The sequence below is a fragment of the Panthera tigris genome, chromosome C1, assembly GCF_018350195.1.
Source record: "Panthera tigris isolate Pti1 chromosome C1, P.tigris_Pti1_mat1.1, whole genome shotgun sequence".
Taxonomy (NCBI): domain Eukaryota; kingdom Metazoa; phylum Chordata; class Mammalia; order Carnivora; family Felidae; genus Panthera; species Panthera tigris.
Genome location: NC_056667.1, coordinates 87,096,993 through 87,124,716, shown reverse-complemented (window position 1 = coordinate 87,124,716; position 27,724 = coordinate 87,096,993). Strand labels below are relative to the sequence as shown.

At 33.8% G+C, this 27,724-nt stretch overlaps 1 protein-coding gene across 2 annotated transcripts in view; it reads left to right on the top strand.

Annotated features, from left to right (window-relative positions):
* Positions 1–27,724, top strand: part of COL11A1 (collagen type XI alpha 1 chain) — a 224,562-nt gene that overhangs the window by 184,738 nt on the left and 12,100 nt on the right. For both annotated transcript variants that reach the window (XM_042998029.1, XM_042998028.1), the window contains 12 exons: positions 931–984; positions 2,249–2,302; positions 7,498–7,551; positions 8,374–8,481; positions 8,775–8,828; positions 9,461–9,514; positions 10,538–10,591; positions 16,556–16,609; positions 16,735–16,842; positions 17,302–17,355; positions 26,647–26,700; positions 27,611–27,718. In XM_042998029.1, the coding sequence (XP_042853963.1) occupies positions 931–984; positions 2,249–2,302; positions 7,498–7,551; positions 8,374–8,481; positions 8,775–8,828; positions 9,461–9,514; positions 10,538–10,591; positions 16,556–16,609; positions 16,735–16,842; positions 17,302–17,355; positions 26,647–26,700; positions 27,611–27,718 (810 nt within the window). The remainder of the gene's footprint in view (positions 1–930; positions 985–2,248; positions 2,303–7,497; positions 7,552–8,373; positions 8,482–8,774; positions 8,829–9,460; positions 9,515–10,537; positions 10,592–16,555; positions 16,610–16,734; positions 16,843–17,301; positions 17,356–26,646; positions 26,701–27,610; positions 27,719–27,724) is intronic.

Here is a 27,724-nt window from a genome sequence, read left to right as displayed (position 1 = left end):
CATTGCCCCCAGTTCTTAGTTCCATCAGAATACGTATTTTGATATTTTTATACTTTCATTTTAGATGTTATTTTCTTCAAAAAAGAAATAATTCTTTTCATCACAATGAACTTAAAAACAGTGAACATAATAAACATTGCTGACTCACATAACTGACTAATACTCTTTAAGCAGCATCAGATACATAGAAAACTCCTTTCTAGGTATGACTGCTGTGGTTCCCTGAATCATTAATACATTTCTCTCTGACATATTAGTAAAAGCTAATAGTAAGAAAGTTTCCAACAATGACATTAAAATAAACTGTGACCTTTAGAAATAACACTAATGCCCTGGTATTCACTACAGACTAATTTAATCACAACCTTGAGGGTAAGGGGTTCTGGTCATCAGTATTTTGTAAAAAGTAGTCCTGAGGTAATTTTAATGCACAGCCAGGGGAAAGTACATTTATCTTAGGAAGACTACTAAGTAGTTAATCTTATTTCACTTCTAACATATAGAACATGAGAGCTGACATAAAAAAAACAAAATATACAAATAAAAAATACTTTTGTAGAATTAATAAATTTTAAATCTACTCAAGCACCATTTCTATTCCAAATTTATGCTCCTTTTTAAATCTAGCATTCTAGCATATTCTAGTATAACATATTTCTGTTCCATTATGAATTCATTGTACCAGATAGTAGCAATAGCCTAATTTTCAAATTTTTAACCATATCGCTTGCCTGCAGTCTGAATTTCCCCATAGCTATGTGTAGAGAATCATCTGCTAACATGATATCGTATCCATCAAGAATGACTTATAACCCTGCTATGGTCCACTGATTATGATTTTGGAGCGTGAAACTTCTTGGTCACAAAATGAAAATATCAGAAATGCATTTGGGTTTGGCACTAATAAACCTTAATATTCATCTCTTACAGGGTCCACCTGGTCCTCCAGGCCCAAGAGGCCCTCAAGGTCCCAATGGAGCTGATGTAAGAACTGTGAAATATATGTTCATTATTTTGAACTTACATAATTGTCAGTATTATTTAATGGTGGATGGTATCTAAGACATAATGGAGATGATTGCACTATTGATAAATATTTAAGTGAACAAGAGCTCAAAAATAATCTACTCACTACATTTCATTTTACAGAAAAATAAACAGGCTTTGTAGGGAATTAGTTAAAACAAGTATAAAAGAAGTTCCAAGTTCACATTCATTATAAAATATGTTAGAGAATTATGTGCATAATATGTGCACCTCTTACCATGTAAAATGTTTTCTCTCAATTGTATAAAGACAGTCTCCCCCCTGCTCTCTTGCTTGCTTCATAATTGAACCACTCTTCCAATATTACAGGATTTGAAATGCAATGCTATACTTATCTTATTGTTACCATTAAAAAATTTCTAGATTTTGAAAACTCTCTTCTGATTTCACCTTTTCACAATGAAAAAATCATTTATTCTTGTTTTTAGTTGCTCTTCTGTCATGCCTGGTTGCAATTCAGGCAGGCCAGAACTGGATAAAATAGACAAAGAGCAGATGTACTAAAAGAGCTTTTGGGTTTTATTCCCTTTAAGTAATATAAAGACTAAGAGATGATATAAAGGCTAAGAGATGGTTCAGATTGGTTTTTGCATGGATTGCATAATTCTTTTTTTTTTTTAAGTTTATTTATTTTGAGAGAGCGAGAGAGAGAGAGAGCACGAGCAGAGGAGGGGCAGAGAGAGGGAGAAGAGGATCCCAAGCAGGCTCTATGCTTTCACAAAGAGCCTGATGTGGGGCTCAGTCTCACAAACCATGAGATCATGATCTGAGCTGAAATCAAGAGTCAGATGCTTAACTGAATGAGCCACACAAGCACCCCTGGATTACATAATTTTTAACCAGAGTCATACTTAGATGCACTCCCCAAATCTACAAGCTATCCTCTAAATCTGACCTATTCAATGGGAAAAAGAATGAAATTATGATCTGAGTATCAGCCAGTATGACTAGAGTTGGAAAGTCTTCTGTCACATATTCAAAATTCTGGTGAAATTAAAAACCCATATAATATAATTCAGTTATTTGCTATCTAGTAAATTTGGCAACTCAATAAAGAGCATCATTTTGTCCCATCGTTTAAATGTCTTAGAATAATCTTGCATATCCTTCTCCCTCTTTGAGAACTACTAGATATGTATCTATGAATATGTTATTTTATTACAAGAATAAGGATAACTGTATTCCTTTTCCTCCACTGCAGGGACCACAAGGACCCCCAGGATCCATTGGTTCAGTTGGTGGTGTTGGAGAAAAGGTAAGAAATGTAGTGATAGACACTTTGAAACAGCAAGAATTAAGAACTTTGATGAAATTGGCTAATATTTTAAGTGCATCTAATAGTACTCTTTTTAAGTATTTTATACATAGTTATATGAATCACAGCCCATCCACTCTAGTAGTTAAATTATTCATATTATTAGTTAAATTATTCATATAAATATTAGTTAAATATGATTTTGAGATATCATGATTTTTATTTCCAGATATTGTGTTGAGCAATATACATAGATTATTTCCTTTAATCTACACAATCACCTCTGATGATGGTATTATTATTATCCACATTTTTCAGCTGAGACAGTTGAAGTTTAGAGAATTTCAATAATTGCATCAAGGTTTTGTCCTTAGAAACTAAGTCAGGATTTACTCCCATGTATGTCTGACTAGACTAAATGTCTCTAAGTAGCACTCATTCTTCAAAAAGAAGAGATTGGTTGATGTGACTGACTTAAACAGGAAAAAAGAATCCTTTGAATCACAAAAGAATTAATCATTCATTTTGTCATGTTTGGAGTTATATTTTCATTACTAATAATATGACCTGCCTTTGGCACTTTTCAAAATACTTGGCATGTGCCATAACATCTGGGCTCAGAATAACTTCGTTTTCTCCTGAAAATCATTTCACTTAAAACAACTTTCTTTTTATAAAAATGTCAAATGATTCTCTGATTTCTTATTTATGTACCCATGCTCATTTCTTAATACAATTTTTAAGAAAATTGACATTGGTATTTGCTTTATTTAAAAATATAAATTATTTGCCAGTTTTGAGGGATGAAAATTGCATTTCATACCATAAAATATTATATGGTGAAAAAATGTATTTCCTGAATTTTATAGTTATTAAGTGATATCAGAAGTATAGACATATCCTAAAAATGATTCTGTTGTTTGGTCTTAAAGATTTTTTGACTTAAATTACTTTATGTTAATTAAAAGATTTACCCCTCAGAAAAAATGCAATAAGATCAGAATGTGGTATTTTGATGTTTATATTTACTGAACACTCACATTCTACCATTTTGATTATAATTAATCCTGTATTATCAACTATTCAAATACTTTCTTCATTACGAAATTAGAAGCATTTTAAAATTATCTAATTCTTACTGCATAAACAGTGTAGTTTTTTTACTGACCATTTATATTTTTAAATTTAATGTTTTGTGCTGAAAAAGTGTGAGTTGAGGTAAAATTTAAAGCACATTTTTCATTGAGTGCAGTTGTCATGGGAAGAATTAGCAGCAAAGGCAAGAGGCCTCTGAGGGTAAAACTGTCTGAGACAGATGAAGACAGACTCACACCTTTCCCCTTTCTTCCCTTGGCTTTAATGTTTACTTATTTTTTGAGAGAGAGAGAGACAGACAGAGCATGAGCAGGGGAGGGGCAGAGAGAGAGGGAGACACAGAATCTGAAGCAGAGTCCAGGCTCTGAGCTGTCAGCACAGAGCCCCATGCGGGGTTCAAACCCACGAACTGGGAGATCATGACGTGAGCTGAAGTCTGGCTCTCAACCGACTGAGCCACTCAGGTGCCCCTCTTCCCTTGGCTTTAATGTTGACTAGATAGTTGTAGCAAGTACTTTCTCGTTTTAGTTTTGTCCACATAGAAAATTCTGAAATAATTCTAAATAAATTAATTCTAAATTTAATAGCCTTTTCAGTTTATCTTACTGGTTTCCTCAAACTTGTGGGTACAGTAGGAACAGGTTTAAATACTTCAGTGACTTCTATGATTTTATCTCATGTTACTTTTGGTGACAAACATGGATGCCAAAAGTTTGGAGTTTGGCCAAGCTGTTTGTTTAAAAACTATCTGGTAACACTTGTCTATCTTGGAGTCTTAAGAGAATGATACAGTGAACCAAGATAGTGCTTTAACCTCTTATAATTAAAATGTACCTGATCTAACGTTGATACACTAAAAAAGAGTTTTAATTTTTTTTCTATTAAAATTGTTTTTCTGTGGCATGATAGAAATAAAATTCTAATTATAATTTTTCTTCAGAATCTAGGGTAATATAGTTTACTATAGATTACAGATTTCCGATATCAGCTTTGATTCTGGCTGTATGCCTCCCCATTTCTATTTTGGAAAATTTATTCCCAATCACTAATTCAATAAAAAAAGAGAGAAAAGAAAACTAATATCCTGAGTCATGCTCCAATTTGCTTAAATATGTTTAATGTGTTTTCCATGTAATGTAATATTTGCTATAGATGGATTTGCACTTCAATGATCTCCTCAAAACAAGGAAATACTACCTAACAAAGATATTACCTTAATATTTAATGTGTACTTTGTGACTAGATTACAATTTGTTGTTCCTTCTGAAGGGAATTTTAACCTGAATAAGTGTTACAAAGGGGTAAAATGTTACATAAGTAATAATAAATTTATAATCTAGAACCTCCTTCATATGCATTGTTCTTCACAGGATATATATCATTGTATATCAGTTATTATTCTTCAGAATAAATATGGTGTAGCTTTGTTGATGCCAGAAATGCAGATTCAATTTATATAATATGGTTTGTTGCAATATTTTATTTTGCTACCTGTAATTTTGTCCCATCGCCTTTCAAAAGATTTAATATGGTACATTTTAGATAATATTAATTTTATCTTAAGTAATGGCTATTTATATTATGCATACTGGCTCTAATATACACAAAGGTGGTTTTCAAATGTATTTTGGGCAAATGAATATTAATGCATTATTCTCAAAGTGAAGAGACTTTGTAGTAAAAACTTGTCTTTAAATTTCGATCATTATTTTAAATCCATCTCTTTACCACCTATCATTTCCCTCAGTAAAATGGAAACAATCCTTACAGAATCTACTTTTGTTTAACTTTACACTGGACAAAGATTAAAGCGGAACAACAAAATATACGGAGTGTGACATAAAAAATGTAGTTATTTCCCCTCTTGTTCCAACTTTTGTGATATCACCATGCATAAGAAGATGTTTTGTACCCTGTCAATAGATGACTTGCATTTTCCCCCAGCTTTACTGAGGTATAAATAACAAATAAGAATTGTACATATTCATAGTGTAAAATTTGGTGTTTTGATATATGTGTACATTGTGAAATAATCCCCACACGCCAAGCTAATTAATATATTCATTACCTCACATAATTACCTTTTTTGAATGTGGCATGAGAACACTTAAGTGTATTCTCTTAACAAATGTCAAGCATACAATACAGTGTTGTTAATTATATTCACAATTCTGTGTATTAGATCTCCAGAACCCATTCATCTTGTGTATCTGAAAGTCTGTAACCTATGACCAACGTTTCCCCATCCCCCCCCAACACCACAGCCTCTGGTGATGAGCATTCTACTCTCTGCTTGTATGAGTTTGGCTATTTTAAATTCCAGGTATAAGTGAGATCATGCAGTATATTGTGTATATTTAAAATTTAAAGCATTTAATATGGAATTTTACAGTTGATTTGAATGACAAACTGCTTAAGTTTTATTTCAGAGCTATGAATCATGGGTCATAAAACTATTACTTATATATCATTCTATCCACCCGAGATAGATTATTTCACAATGTACACGTATATCAAAACACCAAATTGTACACTATGAATATATACAATTCTTATTTGTTATTTATATCTAAGTAAAGCTGGGGGAAAATATAGGTCATCTATTGACCAAATACAAACATCTTCTTATGCATGGTGATATCACCAAAGTTGGAACTACAGGGGAAATAACTACATATTTTTAGTCACACTTTTTATATTTTGCTTATATTCGTTGCTTTTTAAATAATGTAAACATAATATTTTTCTTGTAAGGTTTATCTAAAATAATAGGTATTTGCTACTCCTCTTGAGAGATAAAATAACTTACACACACTAGTATTACTAATAAATTCCTAGAAAATACTTGATATTTCCATCATGATGCAAATAATTCAAGAAATTAAAATATGTGCATATTCTCAAAGAATAAGGAATTATGTACACCAAACAGTCTTTCCCCTGGAGTTATGTTTATATTTAATATAATGCATTTCAAACCAAAATTAGGAGCAATGGGTTTATACCAGTATTACTGGAAAGAGCAGAGTTGAAAGTTAAAGGAAATTCAGACCTCACATTTTTTTAAATTTAAAACTATTTCCACTTCAAAATTTCTAGTTCCACTGATTTTGTGTAGGAATACAGCATTATTATAAAACATCATGTAAAAATAACATAGAAACATTATTTCACTTGGAAGAGTAATTGGATACAATAATTTTCTAGGTGTAGAAAATTAGTAATAGACTTCTATAACTAAAACATGCTAGTCTAGGAGGTTTATTTATTAGTCTGCTAAGCTAGGAAATAGCCATTCATACTTTTTTAAATGTTTGTTTACTTATTTTTGAGAAAAAGAGAGCAAGCAGGGGAGGAGCAGAGAGAGAGAGAGAGAGAGAGAATCCCAAGCAAGCTCTGTGTCGTCAGCACAGAGCCTGATGTGGTACTCAGTCCCATGACTGTGAGATCATAACCTGGGCCAAAATCATGAGGCAGATGCTCAACGGACTGAGCCACCCAGGCACCTCTAGCCATCTATATTTATACAAGGAGATCATAAAAGTGAACAAATTTATAATATTTATATCCTCAAGAGGAGTTTTAATTAGTATCTAAGTATCTTTGTGTATCTTATAAGTACAGTACTTTTCTATGATCTCAGATCTCTATTAAATATATTTTATAGAATATAGAATCAGTATACTACCAACTGATTTGCTTTTTTGTTATTGTAAAGATAAAGCAAATTAACATAGTAAAAATGAAAGTTATTTAATCAATAAACTAAATTATAATATGAATATTGATGCAGCACAAAAGCACAATATAAAATTGGTTAGGAAACATGCAGATGTCTGTTTTGTGTGGTTTGGTGGTAACTTGGGTTAATGCTCTATTAACTACTTGCTGAGACACCGACTTCTGTCTCCTCACTTGAGAAATAAAAATACTGAGGTCAGTAATAAGAAAAGTTCCTTCTTAAAGTCTTTTACTGACTTTTAAACAATATACTGAATTAAGGTCTAGTCTAAAATGTCGTGGCCATCATTGAAAGCAGTTTTACAAGCATAAAAATATCATTTCTGTGTTTTGAAGTTCATTTCCTCTCTTCTTTATAGGGTGAGCCTGGAGAAGCAGGGAACCCAGGGCCCCCTGGGGAAGCAGGCACAGGCGTAAGTGCTGGCCTATTGTCAACATGGGATGGTAACAGTTTGGGAATTCCTTTTCGAGTATTTTATTTTATTTTATTTTTTAAATGCTTATTTATTTTTGAGGGAGAGAGAGAGTGGGGAGGGGCAGAGAGAGGGGGACAGAATTTCTGAAGCAGGCTCTCTGAGAGCCCAATGCAGATCTTGAACCCACGAACCGAAAGATCATGACCTGAGCCGAAGTCAGACACTTAACTGACTGAGTCACCCAGGCATCCCTCTTTTAGAGTATTTTAAACATGTGACTTAACTCCTACCTGTAACTCCGTTATTTACTTTTCTTTTCCAACCCATTACAAACAATCACAAATGCAGAGCCTTTTTGTTTAATAATCTTGCATACCCGGCGCATATTTTGATTTACATAGAAATTGAAAGAAAATGACATTTGCATAAGTTAGAACATTAAAACTATAAGCTGTTTATACAATTTGCGGGAGGGGGCTGTCCACGAAGGACACAAACCCTGCTACATCAAACCCACATTTATGAATTGTAGTAGGATTGTATTAATTCTCATTTAGATTGGTTTAAACCTGGAGTGAATTTGACCCCTAGGAAACATTTTGGCAATGTCTGGAGACCTTTTGGTTCACACTAGGAGGAATGTCACACTTGATGTCACACGCCGGCATCAAATTAGTAGAGACCTGGGATGCTGTTAAACATTTTGCAGTGCACAGGACAGCCCCCCAGCAGCAGAATTATCTGACCCAATGGGCTGAGACTAAGAAATCCTGATTTAAAGCTTATAAGGTAATCATTCTTTTTCTTACGTTGTTGTAGGGCCCCAAAGGAGAAAGAGGAGAGAAAGGAGAAGCTGGTGCACCTGGTGCTGCTGGACCTCCTGGTGCTAAGGGACCACCAGGTGACGATGGCCCTAAGGGTAACCCGGTAAGTGAGCTTGGTCCCTTTCAGGTAGAGCCTATGTCAAAGCCATTTAGGAGTTTTTCATAGAAAGATTAGAAATCATGAAACTCTGGCCCATAGCTGGTGAAGCTGACTTTTCCTTATTTCATATATGCATAAGCATTCTCGATTAATTTCATTTTTTGAACATTTTCTAGTGGAAGAAGGGAAATCCTCTCATACGGTTTTACCATGACTTAGCTCTTAAACATCAGAATATTGTGACTTTATGAAAAATATTTTTATTTATCTTCTTTCTCTTAAAAACATCCCTCTAGGGTCCTGTTGGTTTTCCCGGAGATCCTGGTCCTCCTGGAGAACCTGGCCCTGCAGTAAGTATCATGGGAAAATAAAGGAATTATTTTGATGGGGAGGTTACCCGTGTCTTGGTTGTTAATAATTAAATTCTTGATTACTTAATTGGACCCCCCAAAAACAGAAAGGAAAAGAAAATGTAAACTGCAGCTATAAAATCCATATAGTTGAAGACATTTAGACCTCTGTTGCATGATTATTTTCTTCATTTGGGTTAGTTTTCCAGACTTTGCTGCATTGTATGAACTGATTATCTGAGTAGAAACATTACTCTTATTTCAAAGTTGCAGCATCTTTGCTTTTATTTCTGTCTCTCCTCTGGTGCAAATACTGTCTCAAACTGCCGTATTTGTTCATGGTGAACAGATCCACTGGCCTTCTACACTAATTACATCCTCTTCTTTTCTTGTATTAACAACACACTGTATTTTAAACTTGATGTGGTAGCAGTTTCACAAATCTTTGTCGAAAGAGTGAGAGATACCACAATCCTTAAAATACAATCAAAAGAATTTAGTAATACTTCTATTTGTCCCTTTAGTAATCATTTATCTCAGGGACTCAGATAGGATATCATACCCTTTTATTTTTAATAAAATCAAATTCATAGTGAGAAATATCTGTGTTCACTTTCTATTGCCCATTATAGGGTCAAGATGGTGTTGGTGGTGACAAGGGTGAAGACGGAGATCCTGGTCAACCGGTAATTAAGCACGGTTTTTATTTACTCTTTACACAGTCCCAAGACATTTTAAAGAAGTAATCAAACTTTCAAAAGCATAGCTAGGTGGGTACACATTTTTCTGAAAGAAGTGTCAGTTATCATTGAATTTCAGTTCAAACTTACGTGGAGTTTCTTACTCGATGTGATTTAAGAAATATAAGCAACCTTCATAATAAAAAATGTAGTGGTGTCATACTAATGATTTTGTTGTATTATGTCAAATTCAGTATCTATCCATTTGTGTTAAATAAAGAGTTATTTTAAAAACACAAATAAGGCTTAAATGAAGACAGCCATGTTATCAGCCTATCATTAGCATGATTGCACTTCAATTTCTAACCTAAATGAACTCCGCATTGTATTGGACTATCACTATTATTTTGTTTACTTTGAGAATGACTCAACAGGGGCTTTGGCCACATATGGGTATTTAGGGAAGAGGTAAAGGAAGGCACTAAATTAAATAGGAGCCAAAGACAAATCACACCCCTAATATAGCTTTGTCTCCAGAGCCATCCCCACTGGATATTTGTAGGCTTATTCTGTGTAGATAAGACTTGCAGATCATAGCCCAACATGCTGAGTACTCCTTGGCATAAGAATGCTGGTTTTGTACAAGAAGAAATTAAGAAGTAACAGTTTTATGGTTTCACAAATGCATGTGATATGAGAAGAGTTATTAATCATATGATTCAATTAATTAGTATGGCTACTGGCTGCTTGTCAGATATAAGTTAGCAGTTTTTAAAAAGAGCACAGTTTTAAGAAGAAGGAATTTGAGTTACTTTCTTCCAGCTATGAAAAAGTTTTCCATCTGAATTTACTAGCTCTAATTATAGATATCTAGAGGAAGTTTAGGAATCTGAAATACGGCTGAGATTATCCGGGAAAGATAGATGTGGGGAGATGAAGAAAGAAGTTTGGATTCGGTCCAGATTTAGAAAACAATGCTGTGGACCATAAAACAATGCCCAATTAAAAGCTATTTTTCACATTTTATAGGGTCCACCTGGCCCATCTGGTGAGGCTGGCCCACCAGGTCCTCCTGGAAAAAGAGTAAGTTTTTAAAATTTGTTATTTGAGGGGCACCTGGGTGGCTCAGTTGGTTAAGTATCCTACTCTTGATTTCGGATCAGGTCATGATCTCACATTTCATGAGATTGAGCCTGGCGTCTGACAGTGCAGAGCCTGCTTGGTGTTGTCTCTCTCCCTCTCTCTTTCTGCCCTTGCCCACTCGCTCACACATGCATGTACTCTTTCTCTCTCTCTCAATAGATAAACATTTTTTAAAAATAAAATTCTTTATTTGAAACATCCACTCATCTACTATGTGTATAAACATAATATTCTTAAGCTGTAGACAACATATTATAATGATGCTGAAAAAATATAAGTCTTAGAGAATAGGGTAATTTCTTACATTTGTCAAAATACTTATTTAAATGGAACACACTTTAGTGACAGATTTAATCAGTCACAATAGACAGTAGTTTCCCACTTCCCTGTGCTTAGGTCTCCCCTCTGTACAAATGCAGTCTGTTGTAAAAGACTGATGGAACCCTGAACTGCAACTACAGGGAGATGAGACGCCAAAGTCCATTGCTAGCTAAAAACATTGCAAAAATCTGAGTGCAACTATCAATAGAAAGAGCCCAGGAATCAGCACGTAATGTTAGCTTGCTTGACACAAACTTCTCTGATTTGGAACCATGGCAGGATTTTAACAAAACACTACAGCAAAATGTAAATAAATAGATCTTGTTCAAAATATTGGCTCCAAAAGCATAAGAGACTCTTAAAAACTGAGAACAAACTGAGGGTTGATGGGGGGTGGGTGATGGGTATTGAGGAGGGCACCTTTTGGGATGAGCACTAGGTGTTGTATGGAAACCAATTTGACAATAAATTTCATATATTGAAAAAAAAATATTGGCTCCAGTGGATGATAGGAGATTAACTTTTTCTTACTACTGTACTGTTTTCATAATGAAACCATTTCTGTTGACCTGCCTCTTACAATACTTACGTCATTATCCAGTGTTCTATCCCTCCTTCAGTCTATTTTTCTGACCTACCTGCAAACAAAATATGTGGTAAACATCAAAATGTATTTCTTAGGTTCATTCCCCTTTCAGTAATCCAAAGGCACAGAGCCATTGGAACTACTGTGGTTTTCTAATGGTAGTTTTGCTTTAGTGGGATTTTCACACTCCACATTCTCACAGAGTAGGAACAGAATTTAATTTTCTCCTTCAGCAATATAAATTTGAGTCAATATTTATAAACATTTTCCTTTGCCAGAAATAAATTTATTTTATACTAAACATCTTCCTGAATACACTTGTTTCTTCATTGACCAAGTGCTTTTTAACCTTCCACCTTCCCTGTTCTTCTTATATTCTAACAATATTCTAAATAATATTCTTATTGCTTTTGTTTTGTTTGTTGACAGCCCTGAAGCATGGTTTTGGTGGAAAAAAAAAATGTCTCACACAGCAACCACTGGGCTGTTATTCTTAGAAAGTAATTACAAAGTGTAACATGATTTTTGAGATCTCCTTCCTATTTTTGCCTGCAGTCTGAATGCCATTAAAACTTTCTAGATGGATGAGTAAATGATACTAAACGTTCCTAATAGAATATTGACCAGAATGTTACGAGTGGCAGTGATACTGAGAAACAACATTCTAACAGTTATTGAACAAGTAGGAAAATTAAGTTGTCATTTGTAGTACATGTACATTCTGTCATGTATTTGTAATACTAGAGAATAAATGTACATTTCCTTAAGGCACTAGAAGATTGTATGGTTTGTGTTGATAAAACATGGAATTTTGATACTCAAGTTATCATTATAGCTGTTTGAAACCAAGAGCTAGGTCCACGCTCTTTTATTGAAAAACCTCCTAGAGGTCACTAAAATAATTTAAACATGATAACTTGAAACTGCTCAAAATGCACCATTAAATGGAATTCTAAAGACTCCAGTATTAACAGAAATGCAGACAAAACTTTAACCTGTATATATACACCATATAATATATATATATATATATATTATTATTCATAATATATATATATATATTCTTATTACATACATACATGTTGTTATATATGTGCATATATTCTCATTATATATTCTTTCCATCCTTAGGCATTTATGCATGAATGTGAATGGTCAAAAGATACCTTCCACATTTAACCCACACTAAGATTCAGATCAGAGATTAGATTCTTAGGAAAGCCTTCCCTACTGTCAAACTACAACATTGTGCCTATTTTTATATACCTACCTCATCTCTGCACATTTTATAATGTACTATCTTTGTTAATTTTGGTGTCTATCTTCTGAAATGAAACTTCATAATGAAACTTCATGAACTCCTTAGGATTTCATGGTTTTTTGTTTTTTTTGTTTTTTGTCTTTTTTTTTTTGGTGTTTTGTTTTATCTTTTTGTATTCTCCATGTACATTTCTGGAACACAAGGGCAATTTAAATATTTTTTACATGAATGGAATAAGAGATAAATTATAGAATAATATTGTAAAATGTGAATAGTGGAGAGAGGTTATGTTGTGTATTTTATAAGAAGTATATTTCTCATGGTGAAGAAAATCCTGTGTAACCATGGCTACTGGTAGAGAATTAACTGGGGCCTGTTTTACTGTATTATGTTTTAGGAGGCATTTTCTAATCAGAACACTCATGAAAGTACAGGAAGTAGTTCACTAGATTAAGTTTTTGCCCATCTGTTTATGCAGATATATGAGAAGTAAGTAAGACAAGAATTTGTCCATATGCATTATTAATTTTTTTCAAAGGAAACTTCATATTCCCCTAGAAAAAGTGTGTTTTCATCCCAGTTTTTCTTTAAAAAAACAAAACAAAACAGAAAAAAACACTCTGTGCCATCTGGAAAAATTATATAAGAAATAAATGAAAATGGGAAAAATGAGATAAAGAACAGAGAAAATCCATTTAATATGGATTTCCACCGTGACAGATACCAGACGTTCATTCAGAGAAGGAAGAAGTCCTTTTGGGATGGAGAAACTCTATTTGAATCAAAATTTTGTGGCTGTGTTGTAGTTTACTCGTGTTTAAATTCTCTAGGCTCTTCAAACTCAGATTGTCTTTTCTCCTTTGTGGTAAAAGCAGTATTTTTGTTACATTTTTAGACAGCTGATGACTAGCTTTTCTCCAAAGCTAGATATTTATAAATCTTCTGTTCTTTATGTTCATGTGTGTCAGTGAAGTCCTTCGAAAAATTCCATACCCTTATGTCACGAGTTTAAGGGAAACTTCTATGAAGTTTCATAGAATAAGGAATAAGGAAAAGGACAGAATAAGGAAAAGCCCATTGTTCAGTTGAATCTCATAATTTCTATTTCCAAAATCACAGTCATTATGGTTGTTTTGGTTTGCATACGTTAATATCTTAAACATCACACCAAAATAACTTATGGCATTTTAACATTAAATTATTTGAAGTTTATGCTTCTATACAGAAATCCTCTTGCATAAATAGCATGAAATTAAAAAGAAGCACTTAAGTTTTAAGCATATATTAATGTTAGCATAATGCTGCTGCCTCAAGAGACTGCTTCAAAATGTATACATTTCCTACCTTTTGGTTGAGGCACAATAGAGTTACCATGATGATATTGAGAAAATTATGCTATATTCGTTGATTCTCTCAGAGATAAATGAGTTCACAGAATGCTCCGAGTTTGATGAAGTGCTTGATACTCCTTTTAAATGTGAATTTAAAAGACCGAATGAAAGACTAGCTTGTGCTCACTATTAGCATATTAATATGGCACCTGAAAGAGAGGAGTCTTCTTCCTGCATCACCTTATTTTCACCAATTAACACCATCTCCCCTACTCTCCCCAACCTCCAACCTCAATCTCAGTTGATGATTTTGAGTACAATTCATTACAAAATTGACGTAACTGATGGAATACGAGAGAGAGAGTCTGGGGAAAAAGGAAATGCTGTTTCTTAGAGATCATGAAGTTTCTTTTTTAAACCTTCTGTGGTTATATTTGAACTTGAGCAGAAAATTTCAACATTAAATTGAATCTTAATGCTTGGTAAGTAATAAAAATTCAGTTAATGAGTGTAAATTAATGTTTTATAATAAAATTGTAAATCTTCTATGTCTTTGAATGAATTGAAAATGTATATTGGGGGGTCATTCTATAGGCCAAAAGCATTTGTATTGTGCTTCTATTAAGCTATCAAACCAAGTGCCCAGCTTCTGTTGATTTGAAATGTTACGAAAAAATGACATGAGGATCCAATATAATAGAAACAAAATTTAGATGTGTCAATTATGTTATAATTGAAAAAATGATGATTTCTTTGATACTTTCTTTGAATGTTATATCATGTAATATAAATGATTATAAATGATTTTTTCTCATCATTTTGTTACAAGGTTTAGAAATGTCTTATATTTCACAGATGACTATATAAATGTAAGAAGGAAATATGAATATCAGGTATCAAAATCTGATTACATACTACAGGATCATCTTATATTATTTTTTAGCCAACTCAAAAATTTCCAATTAAAACAAGTTGTTGCAAACATAGAATTTATATTTTTCAGGTATTAGAAACAGCATGCATGGAAAAAATAATTTGTTGACATGGTGTCAACAAGTGTATTTTGAGAGCTTATTTTGTTAGACCTGACTCTTAGGTTGCCAACATGGTGAAAAGTATAGGTAAAATACATTAATGTATAATAATAATTATAATATTTGCTAATGTTACAAATGATAGAACCAAAGCCAATGTTTGTTCAGTGTTTTCTCGTCCCAAACACTGTTATATGCCATTTACCTTTATCAGTTCATTAAGTTGTTATGATGACTCTAGGAAATACCTCCTATTCTTATCCACATTTTGCAGAGAAATAAACTGAGGCACTGACCTGGCGAATAACTTTCTAAAGATCACAAGGCTAATTGGTGCCCGGGACGAGGATTTGAAGTCAGGAAATCTGAGTCCAGGCTTTATGCCCTTAAGCCCCAGATTCCATATCTGTGTTTGATACCACTACCCAAGAAAGCTTGAAAAATACTTTTACGTGTGTTATCTCATTTAAATTTAACAACAATTCTATTGCAAGAGAATTTTTATTGGTAATATTTTATGGATGAAGTTCAGGAATGCTAATAAATTGTTAAAAGTCACAAAGCTAATGAAAAAAGAACTAAAGAGAATTGGGTAGACAGATATCTTACAAAGATACCTATATAGTCAAGGAGGAGTATTATGAATAGCTTTAAACAGATAAGTAACTAGCATCTCTCCATAGCAATCTATGCAGCTATACAAAAGTCAGGCAAACACCAGGATATCCTCATAAGCTTTTGGATGACATATGGAGAGTGAAGATTTTTTTTTCTGCTCTTGCTCTAATATTAGGTTTTAAAAAGTGATAACTATTTTTATGCCACTTATTTATGTGAATTGCATAGTTCCAGAAAATGAAAATAAAATTTCTGCTGACAGTCAAGATTTTAAATGTGCTGCTCTCATTCGGACATGATCCTATAAGAATGTATACATAACATATGGATGTTCTATGATTAAGAAAGGAGCCTAAAAATAAAAAAAAGGAGTCAATCTTAAAATACCTTTAAGGATGAAAGTGAAATCTGATACATGCATTCCTAATTATACAACATAATAAATGATACCTGAGTATTTAACACACTAAGGGTAACTAAGTCATCAGCTTTTCTTAAAGAAATTATCTTTACTGTTTCCTTACATTGGTGTGTGATTATCTGTCAATGTGTGCTTCATTTATGTTTAATATTCTAACTGAAAGTTTTTATATAAAAGGGTTTTGATTTTTCTCATTGCATTTTAAACTAAATAGCTATACGCAGTCCCTATTAGAATCTGTTACAAATTAAACTGGAGTATTTGTGAATAAGTCCTCAGTTACATTACTCTTATATGCGATATATATTTTCCGTGTACTTTTATGTTTATAGGGCCCTCCTGGAGCAGCAGGTGCAGAGGGAAGACAAGGAGAAAAAGGCGCCAAGGTAAGATATACAAGTATTATGTTTGAAAGGCTTATACATTGAACAATACCCATTTCAGTACTTTTAATAGCATACAGGATGTCTTTTCTCATTATTAATGTGTTCACACATTTTATTTCTAACAGGGAGAAGCAGGTGCTGAAGGCCCACCTGGAAAAACTGGCCCAGTTGGTCCTCAGGGACCTGCTGGAAAGCCTGGTCCAGAGGGTCTTCGGGGCATCCCTGGCCCTGTGGTAAGCACCTGTGCTAAAAGACGCCATTTTGAAAATAATGTTTCATTTCCAAAAAATTGTGAATGAAAGTATTTATGACAGCATTATTTCATAAGTAATCGTGTGGATGTCTCATAGGAATTCAGTAAATGTCATGTAATCATTAAAGTCAGATATTCTTAAAATATTTAAAGATATCATTTATTTAGTAAGTTCATGGTGAATTCCAACATAGAAAGGCAGAAGAGAAAACCCAACCCTAAGAACTCAACAATGTGAAGTTTTTATACATGTATCCATCTAGACATGGACACACAAAGTAAAAACACTCAAAATTGCTTATAACATTTGTAGATGTTCTCCATGGGATGGAATTCATAGATGATGTTTTCTTGCTTTCTTTTTGTGTTTCCAAAATTGAAATGAAGAAATATGTATGCTTTTGTTAATCAAAAAATCAATTGTGTTTATTTTCCATAGGGAGAGCAAGGTCTCCCTGGAGCTGCAGGTCAAGATGGGCCTCCTGGTCCTATGGTGAGTATGGTCTTTTCTGTTACTTTGAAAGGGAAAGCTCCAGAAGCAAAATTGTTCACAGGCTAGAATTTCCAAAATTGTGTCTTACAAAATAGTTTATATTTTGTACAATATTTCAGAAAGCATATTACTTAGACCTAAAAAGAGGAAAGTAATCCTAAGGGATGGGTTATTTGGAAACTTTTCCCCTTGATCAGATCTTTCCTTTTTGTCCTTTGGAGAAAAAAAAAATATTTCCACTCTGAATAAAATGCCACTAATGGCCCAGCCAGTTCTTTTCCAAATGTGGACAGTTCCCCCAAATGCATGCAATTACACTTAGTTTCCTGGCACTTCATTTAAAAGAATGACATTGGCACAGGAACATAGTGATCCCTTCACCAAATAAATTGTTCTCTTCGTGAGTCACACAGGCTGAAAGATAAAACATTAACCTCCATTAGTGGAGAAAGGTATAATTATTACAACTGAAGCTGGGTTACAATCATCAACCCTGTGTTCAAACATGGCTTTATAAATCCAACAGAGCACTTTGTTGACCGGCATACTGTTCATAGATGGGAGTTTATTATAGGTGCCAAGGCTATCCTCCCTACAAAATTTGGACAGAAGTGAGAATCCAAGTCTCGCCTTAAATCATTGTCTTCTGGGTGACAGATTCTGTTTTATGGTAGAGGTGTTTGAAATTCATTGTCCAAAAATAGTTATGCGTGAAGGGATTAATCAAAACAGCAAATAACACATACAGCATTATGGGTGTGATGCATGTTGGTTCAAATAGTCAAACACCTCCTTATGCCAATTTAAATTTTACAAAAATACCTCTTATCATGAATATATTAATTACCTGACAGATACATGCTCAGAGAGCCATCAAAACTGATATTCATAATCTTAATTATGAGGAGGAATGTGGGTCATTCCTTTTAGTAAAAATGCCACAATATATACCAAATACTTCATAAGTGTTACAGAGGTTATTTTTTTAACTGTCATTGAAAGTTAAAGATCATTTATTTTAGTAAAGGGATAAACATTATCAAATTTTGAGTGACCTCAAGCCGGAGATTATCACATCTGCAGGTGACCCCCTCAGCATAACAGGAGCCTGGCTGAAGCTGGGTGAGTTCCCAGTCTACACCACTATTTAGGGAATTCTCCTTAGATATGGTAAATTCCTAACTGCAGAGTCAGTGCCTGGAAAAAAAAATGCGCCTTAATGTAGACTTAAAATTTGCCAGAGATTTTTTTTCTTGTTATTTCAGATTTTCCAGTAAGTATTCTGACCTTTCTCCAGATGAAATAAAAAACATCATGCTGGAGATTTCCTTCAGATAATATTAAAATTAAAACCATCAGACATTCCACCTGATTCCAGCTTATAAAAGTTTATATTTCTGACTCTCCGATAGATGTGAGTTTACAGAGCAAGGGGCTGAACAACTCAAACCCTTTTAAGCAGAGTGAAATGAAAGGCATCGGAATTTGGCAGTTTAGGTGACTTGCTTTTCTCTGGATGCTTGTTTTCTCAGAGAGTACTTACGTGAATATATTGCAGCTTTCTCATAGCATCAACCACTTTGACAATGACATCTAATTTTAATGAAAATGCTAGTCAGTCCTTGTGAAGTGAGGACTGTCAGAGAAACCATCTTCAAGATGCATTTTATGGCAATTTAATGAGCTTTTCAACTCAGCTATGAAAAACTTTAGTAGGCAATTTTTATCATGGTTATTGGTTAAGGTCCTTGACCCTGAACCCAAGCTCCCTGCTTTCACAAACAAATACTACCACTGACTTGCTTTAGGAAGGTTATTTATTTTTTTCAAAAAAATTTTGTAAAGTTTATTTATTTTTGAGAGAAAGAGACTGAGTGTGAGCGGGAGATGGGCAGAGAGAGAAGGAAACACAGAATCTGAAGCAGGCTCTAGGCTCTGAGCTGTCAGCACAGAGCCCAACACAGGGCTTGAACTCATGAGCAGTGAGATCATGACTTGAGCTGAAGTCAGATGCTTAACCTACTGAGCCACCCAGGTGCCCCAGGAAGGTTATTTATTTTTTTAAGTGTTAGGTTCCTCATCTGAAAAATTAGAATATCAATAGAATCTACCTCATGGGATGTTATGAAGTTTAATTGAATTAAATGGGATTATTAATATATTTTTACCCCATGGGGGTCTTATGTTAATTAAATGAGTTATATGTAAAACACTTAGGCCATAATTGGCATTAGGAGCACCAAAGAATTATTAATTGAATGAAATAGTGTTTTGAAAAAGAAACAATTTCATATTCTTAGTGAAAAGTGATTAAATTTTTGGCACCTGATTGGCTCTGTCACTAGAGCATGCAACTGTTGATCTTGGGGTCCTGAGTTCGAGCCACACCCTGGGGGTAGAGATTACTTAAAAAAAAAAACTAAATTTGACCTCATTCATGCATCTATACCATCAATAAAATTTTTTGAAAGACACAGTTGAAGCAAACGAAAAGACCAACAAATAAATTATGCTGACTTACAGCAGTTAGAGTATAAAGTGGTAAGTACTATAATAGAATCAAGCAGAGAATGCTGCTAAATATATTCAGAGTAGGACTGTTAAAATGCCATCTCCTCTGGGGACCTTTCCCTCATAGGAAATATGGTAAGATTATTAAATAAGGACAAGAGGGGTTTAAATGTGTCTGGGAGGCTTAAAAATGTGGGAGGTAAAAACAAGAGACGTCTTAAAACCCATACAAATTTGCATTAGTCTCTGAAATTAATCCATGTGAAATTCATGTGAATATTTCCTCCATAATGTGTTTTCTCCTCATTATAATTATAAATATATTCACACCCACATCCATGTCCACACAAATTTCAGAAGTCTGTTATCATTGCATTTCTGCAGCTACCCTTTGGGTCTCTTTTCCTCTTCTAGAAGCTGCCTGAAACTTCCTGCTGTAGGGTCCACTAGTCAAACAAAACCACGACAGTCCCCTTTCCCCAATTTTTAAATGCTACTTCGCTATTCTATTCAGTAAGTACAACTTGCTCTGCTTTTATCATTCAGGACAGGCAGCTACCCAGTTAGACAGTTGCACTCTATCTAACGGAGCAGTGTGGGTGCTGTTTTGTTTTCTCTGGCTTTTTGTTTTATCAGAGTATTTATACACTTATACACTTAATGTTACTTGCCAAGATATTTTATAGGTCTTTTATATACAATTTTATATCAACCTTTGGAGTGGAAATTCTTTGGGGCAGGAATGAAACATCTTCTAAAAGTTTTAAGATGATAATATGTTTGGTGTTTGCCCCCTCTGTGTAATTAGATATACTAGAGTTTAGATAAGGTACAGTATATATTTTTCACTTTCAAAGTTAGACATTTCTCAGGGTAAAAATTAAACTTCTATATATGCATGAATTTTATGTGCATATATAATTAGAATCACCATATGGAACTGAGAGGATAGACTAAATAGTACATATGAGCGCTAACAGAAAGCTAAGGACAATGATGAGATTATATAAGAATTTTATTTGAGGGTTTTTTTAAGTTGAATCAATGATTTTTTTGAGTATATAGTCAACAAAAACTAAATGGAATAAAACAGTGTTTTAAGGAGAACAGAAATTGTGGCTACGTTCTCTTCTCTCTGTGTACAGTCAAAATTAACAGGATATCATAATTTTAAACTAATTTTTATGTTTTGAAGGTAGGATTAGAATATGTTTTAGTTTTGAACTTTCACTTTATTTTATTTCATGTTCTTGTATTAGATGAACCTATTTGTTCCAAAATAGCTAAAAAAGAGATGAAAAATTACCACAGTATAATCATACGTTCCTTCTTTTCACATACTGATAAATATAAACTATCCGACAGCATTATTTCAAACCATAAATGCCTGAAAAAATGGTACATGGCTTACTGAATTGCAGTTTGTTTGTTTTTTAATGCTACATCTAAACTATCTGTAAATAGGGTTGAGATGTGTAGTATTCCATAATGATTAAACAGGTTTAAACAGCAAAGCATTTGCTTTTTACCAAATTAAACATTCTTTCACAATATGGCATTCTAAATAAAGTGCAAGATCTGCAGTTTCTTTCAACATCAATGCACTAGAGTTTTGAGATGCATATCAAAGCAAATATCCTGTAAAGCATATAATACTGCAGGGGAAAATGTTTGATTGTGTATTCTAGACACTTAAGGATGTATCATCCCTGTTTTCCTTTTCACTTTATAACTTATGAATTATGTATTTCCCTAGGGTTTCTCAATTTACAATAGCCTAAATAAGAAATAGAAATATGTACTTGGAATAATCTTTTTATGTGAAGAATTGATATTTTTGATATGTCCCAAGTTTGGAGGGTTATTTATAACTGCTATCAATAGCATAACATTACCAGTTTCTATTTCCAACTGATGAAAATGTTAAGAAACTGATTTTTCTTGGTAAATGTGTCCTCAGATAAAGTTTGCAAGTTCATACGAAATTATTAGCTTCTAGGAATTAATACTCATTTCCTCTAACTCCTTTATGTACATTTATAGAAATGATTTAAAATGCATTATAGGGGCCCCAGGGTGGCTCAGTCATTTGGGCATCTGACTCTTGATTTCGGCTCAGGTGATGATCCCAGTGTCATGATATCAAGCCCCATGCCGGGCTCTGCACTGGGCATGGAGCCTGCTTAGGATTCTCTCTCTCTCTCTCTCTCTCTCTCTCTCTCTCTCTCTCTCCCCCTCTCCCTCTCCCTCTCCCTCTCCCTCCCTCCTTCCGCCTCACTTCCATGTTTGCACTCTGTCTCTAAAATTTGAAAAGAAAGATGCATTGTAAACACAAATAATGTCTAGCATATTTCTCATTAAGCCTGAATAATTAGAATTCCAATACTCCTCCTCTTCCTCCTCCTCCTCCCCTTCTTTCTTTTTCTTTTTTGTCATTTTAGCTTATACTACTAGAATGTGGTGAGAGGGCTGATTGATAACTGTTTGTAATATAAAAAAAAACAAATATCAGTAATTAATATTTATATTTCACTATTTACACAGTAATTTTGCAGGTCTGCTTTTTATTATATTATGACACAGTTATGACTATTAGAGTACTTTCATAAATGAAGCTCAGAGATAATAAGTAATAGATCCAAGATTACTCAACTAAAGGGTGGTTAGACTTGAGACTCTGAATGAAGCAGTGATTAGAATATTGATGTCCATTGTAGAGAAAGGGGAAACTTCTTGCACTGCTGGTGGGAATTCAAACTGGTATAGCCACTCTGGAAAACAGTGTGGAGGCCCTCAGAAAGTTGAAGATAGAACCACCCTATGATCCAGAAATTGCATTACTAGGTATTTATCCAAAGGATACAAAAATGGTGATTTGAAGGGGCACATGTACCCCAATGTTTAGAGCAGCACTATTAACAAAAGCCAAATTATGGAAAGAGCCTGAATGTCCATTGACTGATAAATGAACAAAGAAGAACTAGTATGTATGTATGTGTGTGTGTATGCACACACACATACATACATACATACATACATACAATGGAATATTACTCAGCCATCAAAAAGAATGAAATCTTGCCATTTGTAATGATGTGGATGGAACTAGAGTGTATTGTGCTAAGTGATATCAGTCAGAGAAAGACGAATGTCATGATTTCATTCATATGTGAAACTTAAGAAGCAAAACAGATGAACCTAGGGGAAGGGAAGGAAAAATAAGATAAAAACAGAGAGGAAGGCAAACTGTAAGAGACTCTTAACTATAGAGATCAAACTGAGGGTTGCTAGAGGGGAGGAGGGTGGTGGGATGGGCTAAATGGGTGGGAAGCATTTTAAGGAAGTCACTTGTTACGATTAGTACTGGGTGTTGTATTTAAGTGATGAATCACTAAATTTTACTCCTGAGACCAATACTACACTATATGTTAACTAACTTAAACAGAATCTTGGAAAGAAGAAAAATAAGAATATTGATATTCAGCATGCAACATCTGTCAGTTCTCCCACTTAAAGCAAAATTTCTGTAAAGTATATCACATGCCTCAAACAGTTTGAATGTAAAATGAGAAGTGAAGAAAGAAAAAAATCTGGCCACTGCAGAGTTTTATATTTTCAACCTAGAGAATGTTTTTACTTTAATTGACATACATCAGTTTTAACCAGTATTCTTAAAGGGTTTCTGCTACTGGTACAAGTATATGGTTCTTTCATGCAGTTACATTTTTATCAGAACTATTTTTTTTCATACTTTTTATGCCACTTTTTTCTAACATATAGAGTCTTCGGCATTTATCCTGATGATAACATGGTCTCAAGAAATTCTGAGAGTTTCCATTACTCATTTATATTCCTTTTAAAATGTGCTATTGGGCAACATTATTTTCCCTACTGATGATTCATCATGCATTTCTGATAAGATCAGAAAATAGTAGATATGAAATATATTACCTTACTTTAAAAAATATTAAACTAGTAGAACTAAATAGGTATTGCTTTTATTTTAACATAAATGAGATTGTTTTATGCTGTTCTGATTTGCATATTGATTTAACTCAATTTGGGACCTAATGCCACGGAGCCAAGTCTCTCAAACCTTAATGAGTATCAAACCTATGAAACAGACTGCTGGTCTCTTCACTCCAGCATTTCAGATTTAGCTGGTCTGGATGAGGCCTAAGAATTGGCTTTACTCATAAGTTCACAGATGATGCTAATGATGCTGGTCTGAGGTCACACTTTGATATCCACTATGATAGGGTGTTAGTGACTGAGGTGAAAGTTAGGTTTTCAAACCCAGCCTTAGAATATACTTGAATATAATTTCTTTGTGATCTACATTTGTCTGTCAGAGATTTAACAAAGTGGCATGGTTATTTTTATACAAAATAGATTCTAAACTGAACTAATTTAAATTTATGCCTGAGGATTAATAATTTTCTCTTTGAAGAATATTATTAGACACATTCACATTTAAAATAGCACATATCTTCTATGAAAATGATTTTTATCTATTGTTAATGGAATGATGTAGAGAAATTTCCCACTTTTATATCAATACTTACAGAATTTCAGATTCATTCATGAATTAAAACAAATTAAATATATTTAAGTAGCCCCAAATACTACTGTTACATAGTACTAATTGATACCAAAGCTATTCTTACTTTCTCCTGATGATCAGGATTTCAGTTTAAGATATAGATGTGAGAAACTAAGGAATGGAAAAGGCTCATCTACTTGATCTCGTGAGACAGGAATTATAATCCTCAATCTATAGATGAGAAAACTGAAGCTCTCTTTCGTTAGCTAATTTAAATTGCTAATAAGAGAGGCTGGCTTCTATCCCAAGTCTATCCTATTCTGAGCCCATACTTTTTATATTACATCATACTACTTGGATCAGACCTATCGCTCTTAATACTTTAAATTCACAAAAATTATAGACTGGCACTTACATTTTCTTTCACACCAAAGCAGTGTCTGTAGAGAAAGGAAAAAAATCACTCATGGTAGGCTTGAAGAAGATACAATTGTGAACACTCCTGGTATACCTTGTTACAAGTTAAAACAGTTTGCTTTCTATGTACTATGTTAAATCATTATTGAAATTATAATTCTAAAATTCAGTCCAATATGAATAATTCTATTTATAGAGAAACTGTATGAATATTTTGCCTCCCCCCCTCCCCCACCAATGCCTTTCTGTTGCAGGCACTTGTGACCTATATTTTGTAACATTATCTTGGCTCTGATTTCATCAATCACATACTAACCATCTTTTAGTGTCAGTTACACTTCTTCTGACAGAATCTCTTGCCTGCATCATTTCATTTGTCATTAATTTCAGGACAAGGATATTTTGTGTTGTCCTCAATATGGAGTACCCTGACTTTTGTATTAAAAAGTTTGTGGGGCGCCTGGGTGGCTCTTAAGTGTCCAACTTCAGCTCAGGTCATGATCTCGTGGTTCCTGAGTTCGAGCCCCACATGGGGCTCTATGCTGAGAGCTCAGAGCCTGGACCCTGCTTTGGATTCTGTTTCCCCCCCTCTCTCTCTGCCCCTTCCCTGCTCACACTCTGTTTCTCTATCTCTCAAAAATAAACAAACATTAAAATTTTTTTTTTAAGTTTGTTAAGCAATCAATATGAATATTTCCATGGGTAGGGTCAGGGTTAGTTGTTGAAGTCATGTCATAATTTTCATAAAAATACGATTTAGCAAAATAGATAAGTACCTTATCCTTGGACCATAAAAAATATTAGGATAGAGATAATTATATGAGAAAAATTATTTACCTTATTATTAAATTTACAAATCACTTTTTAAAAAATGTTTATTTTTCAGAGACAGAGAGACAGAGCAGGAGCAGGGGAGGAGCAGAGAAAGAGGGAGACAAAGAATCTGAAGCAGGATCTGAAGCAGAATTCTGAAGCTCAGAATCTGTGCTGAGCTCTCAGCACAGAGCCTGCTGCAGGGCTCAAACCCATGAACCATGAGATCATGACCTGAGCAGAAGTTGAATACTTAACCAACTGAGCCACTTAGGCATCCCAGAATCTTTTATTTAAATGATTTGTAGATTTAATTGGGGTGCCTAGGTGGCTCAGTCGGTTAAGCATCCGGCTTCAGCTCAGGTCATGATCTTCTGGTTCATGAGTCAAGCCCCGCCTTGGGCTGTGCCTGCTTTGGATTCTGTGTCTCCCTCCCTCTCTGCCCCTCCCCTATTTGCACGCCGCGCGTGCTCTTTCTCTCTCTCTCTCTCTCTCTCTCTCACAAAATAAATCAACATTAAAAATATTTTTGAAAAGATTTTTCAGGAATTATAGTTAAAAATACTATCTTAGGAGTTTGCTTAGGAAAAGTGGTTATCAAATGTCATTTGACTGTCAAAAATTTATTGAGGTTTTTTTTTTAAGTTTCTAGGAAATATTGTAATTTATTTGAGCTTAGCACCAAAATATTTTATTGAATCGATGTGTACTCTGGAAATCCCTTCTTCTAAAATTAGTGTGTTTAAAAATTTATTCTTTTTCTGTTGTAAGTCCATGTAAATCAAGTCTTATTTCTAACTGCATATTTATGTAACCAATGTTAAGTTAAATATCAAGCCATGGAATTTTAAACAAAATTATTTAGAATTCTGATAAATAAACCTTAAGCATTACTAATTATTTTTTAACTCTGTCATATTACCAAAACCAAACTTGCCCTATGGATAGTAATATGATTCTCTAATTCATGCCTACTTTATGTATGTTTATTATTTCTCATTATTTAGGGACCTCCTGGCTTACCTGGTCTCAAAGGTGACCCCGGTTCCAAGGGTGAGAAGGTGAGAATAAAAGCATGTGTTATTATAATTTTGATATGCTAATAGCAGAGACAATAATTTTGCAGATTAGAATCATTCAAAAGGAAATTTCAAAGAATATCTTTGTCCTTTTAACCAAGGCAAAAGCTTCCAATCCTCTGCTTCCCAGATGAATTTAGAGAAGAGAAAAGATACAAAGTCATAGTGAAAAATGTATTCAAATCCATTGTTATATTTTCTCAATGTCCCCTTGTAGGAACCATATGGAGAAAGCATATGGTTATACTAAAATAACTCTTCAGAAAATAAACAGATGGAATAACAAAATGCCCATTTTATGTTTTTAAACATGAAAATAACAAATTTAAACTAGAATACTTTTGAAATAGTAATTTGATCTTCCAGAAAGTACACGGAGTTGCACCAAATAATTATGGAAAATAAGCCTTTTTACAATGGCGTTAATGTTTTTTTGGGTCATTTTTAAATCTCCAAATGTCTCTTAAAGACCACAGAGTCTCTGAAGGATAGAAATCATATCATATAAAATATCATGCTTATTAAAATAATGAATTTTCAGTTTATTTGATCAATATGGTCAAATATACATATGGTCATTATTGGTCTTTTAGGGAATTACTTTTCAGTAAATGAAACACTGAAGATGATTCTTTTAGAAAGCATTTTGTTCCCTAATACTTCTCTCTATAAACAAAAGATTCACTTAATGTAAGCGTAAACGATCCTGTTAGGTAAGAGGAAAGAGGTTCTTAATCCTATATATCATTCAGAAAGGGTTAAAGTTTTTATTTATTTTTTTTTTTTTTGCTTTTATGTTCCATAAAATTAGTGTGCAATTACTTTATGACTATAATTTAATATATGGTTGTAATTTACATATGGTCAAATTTCTTTTCTCTGCCTTCTAAAGGGACATCCTGGTTTAATTGGCCTGATTGGTCCTCCAGGAGAACAAGGTGAAAAGGGTGACAGAGGACTCCCTGGAACTCAAGGATCTCCAGGAGCAAAGGGGGATGGAGTGAGT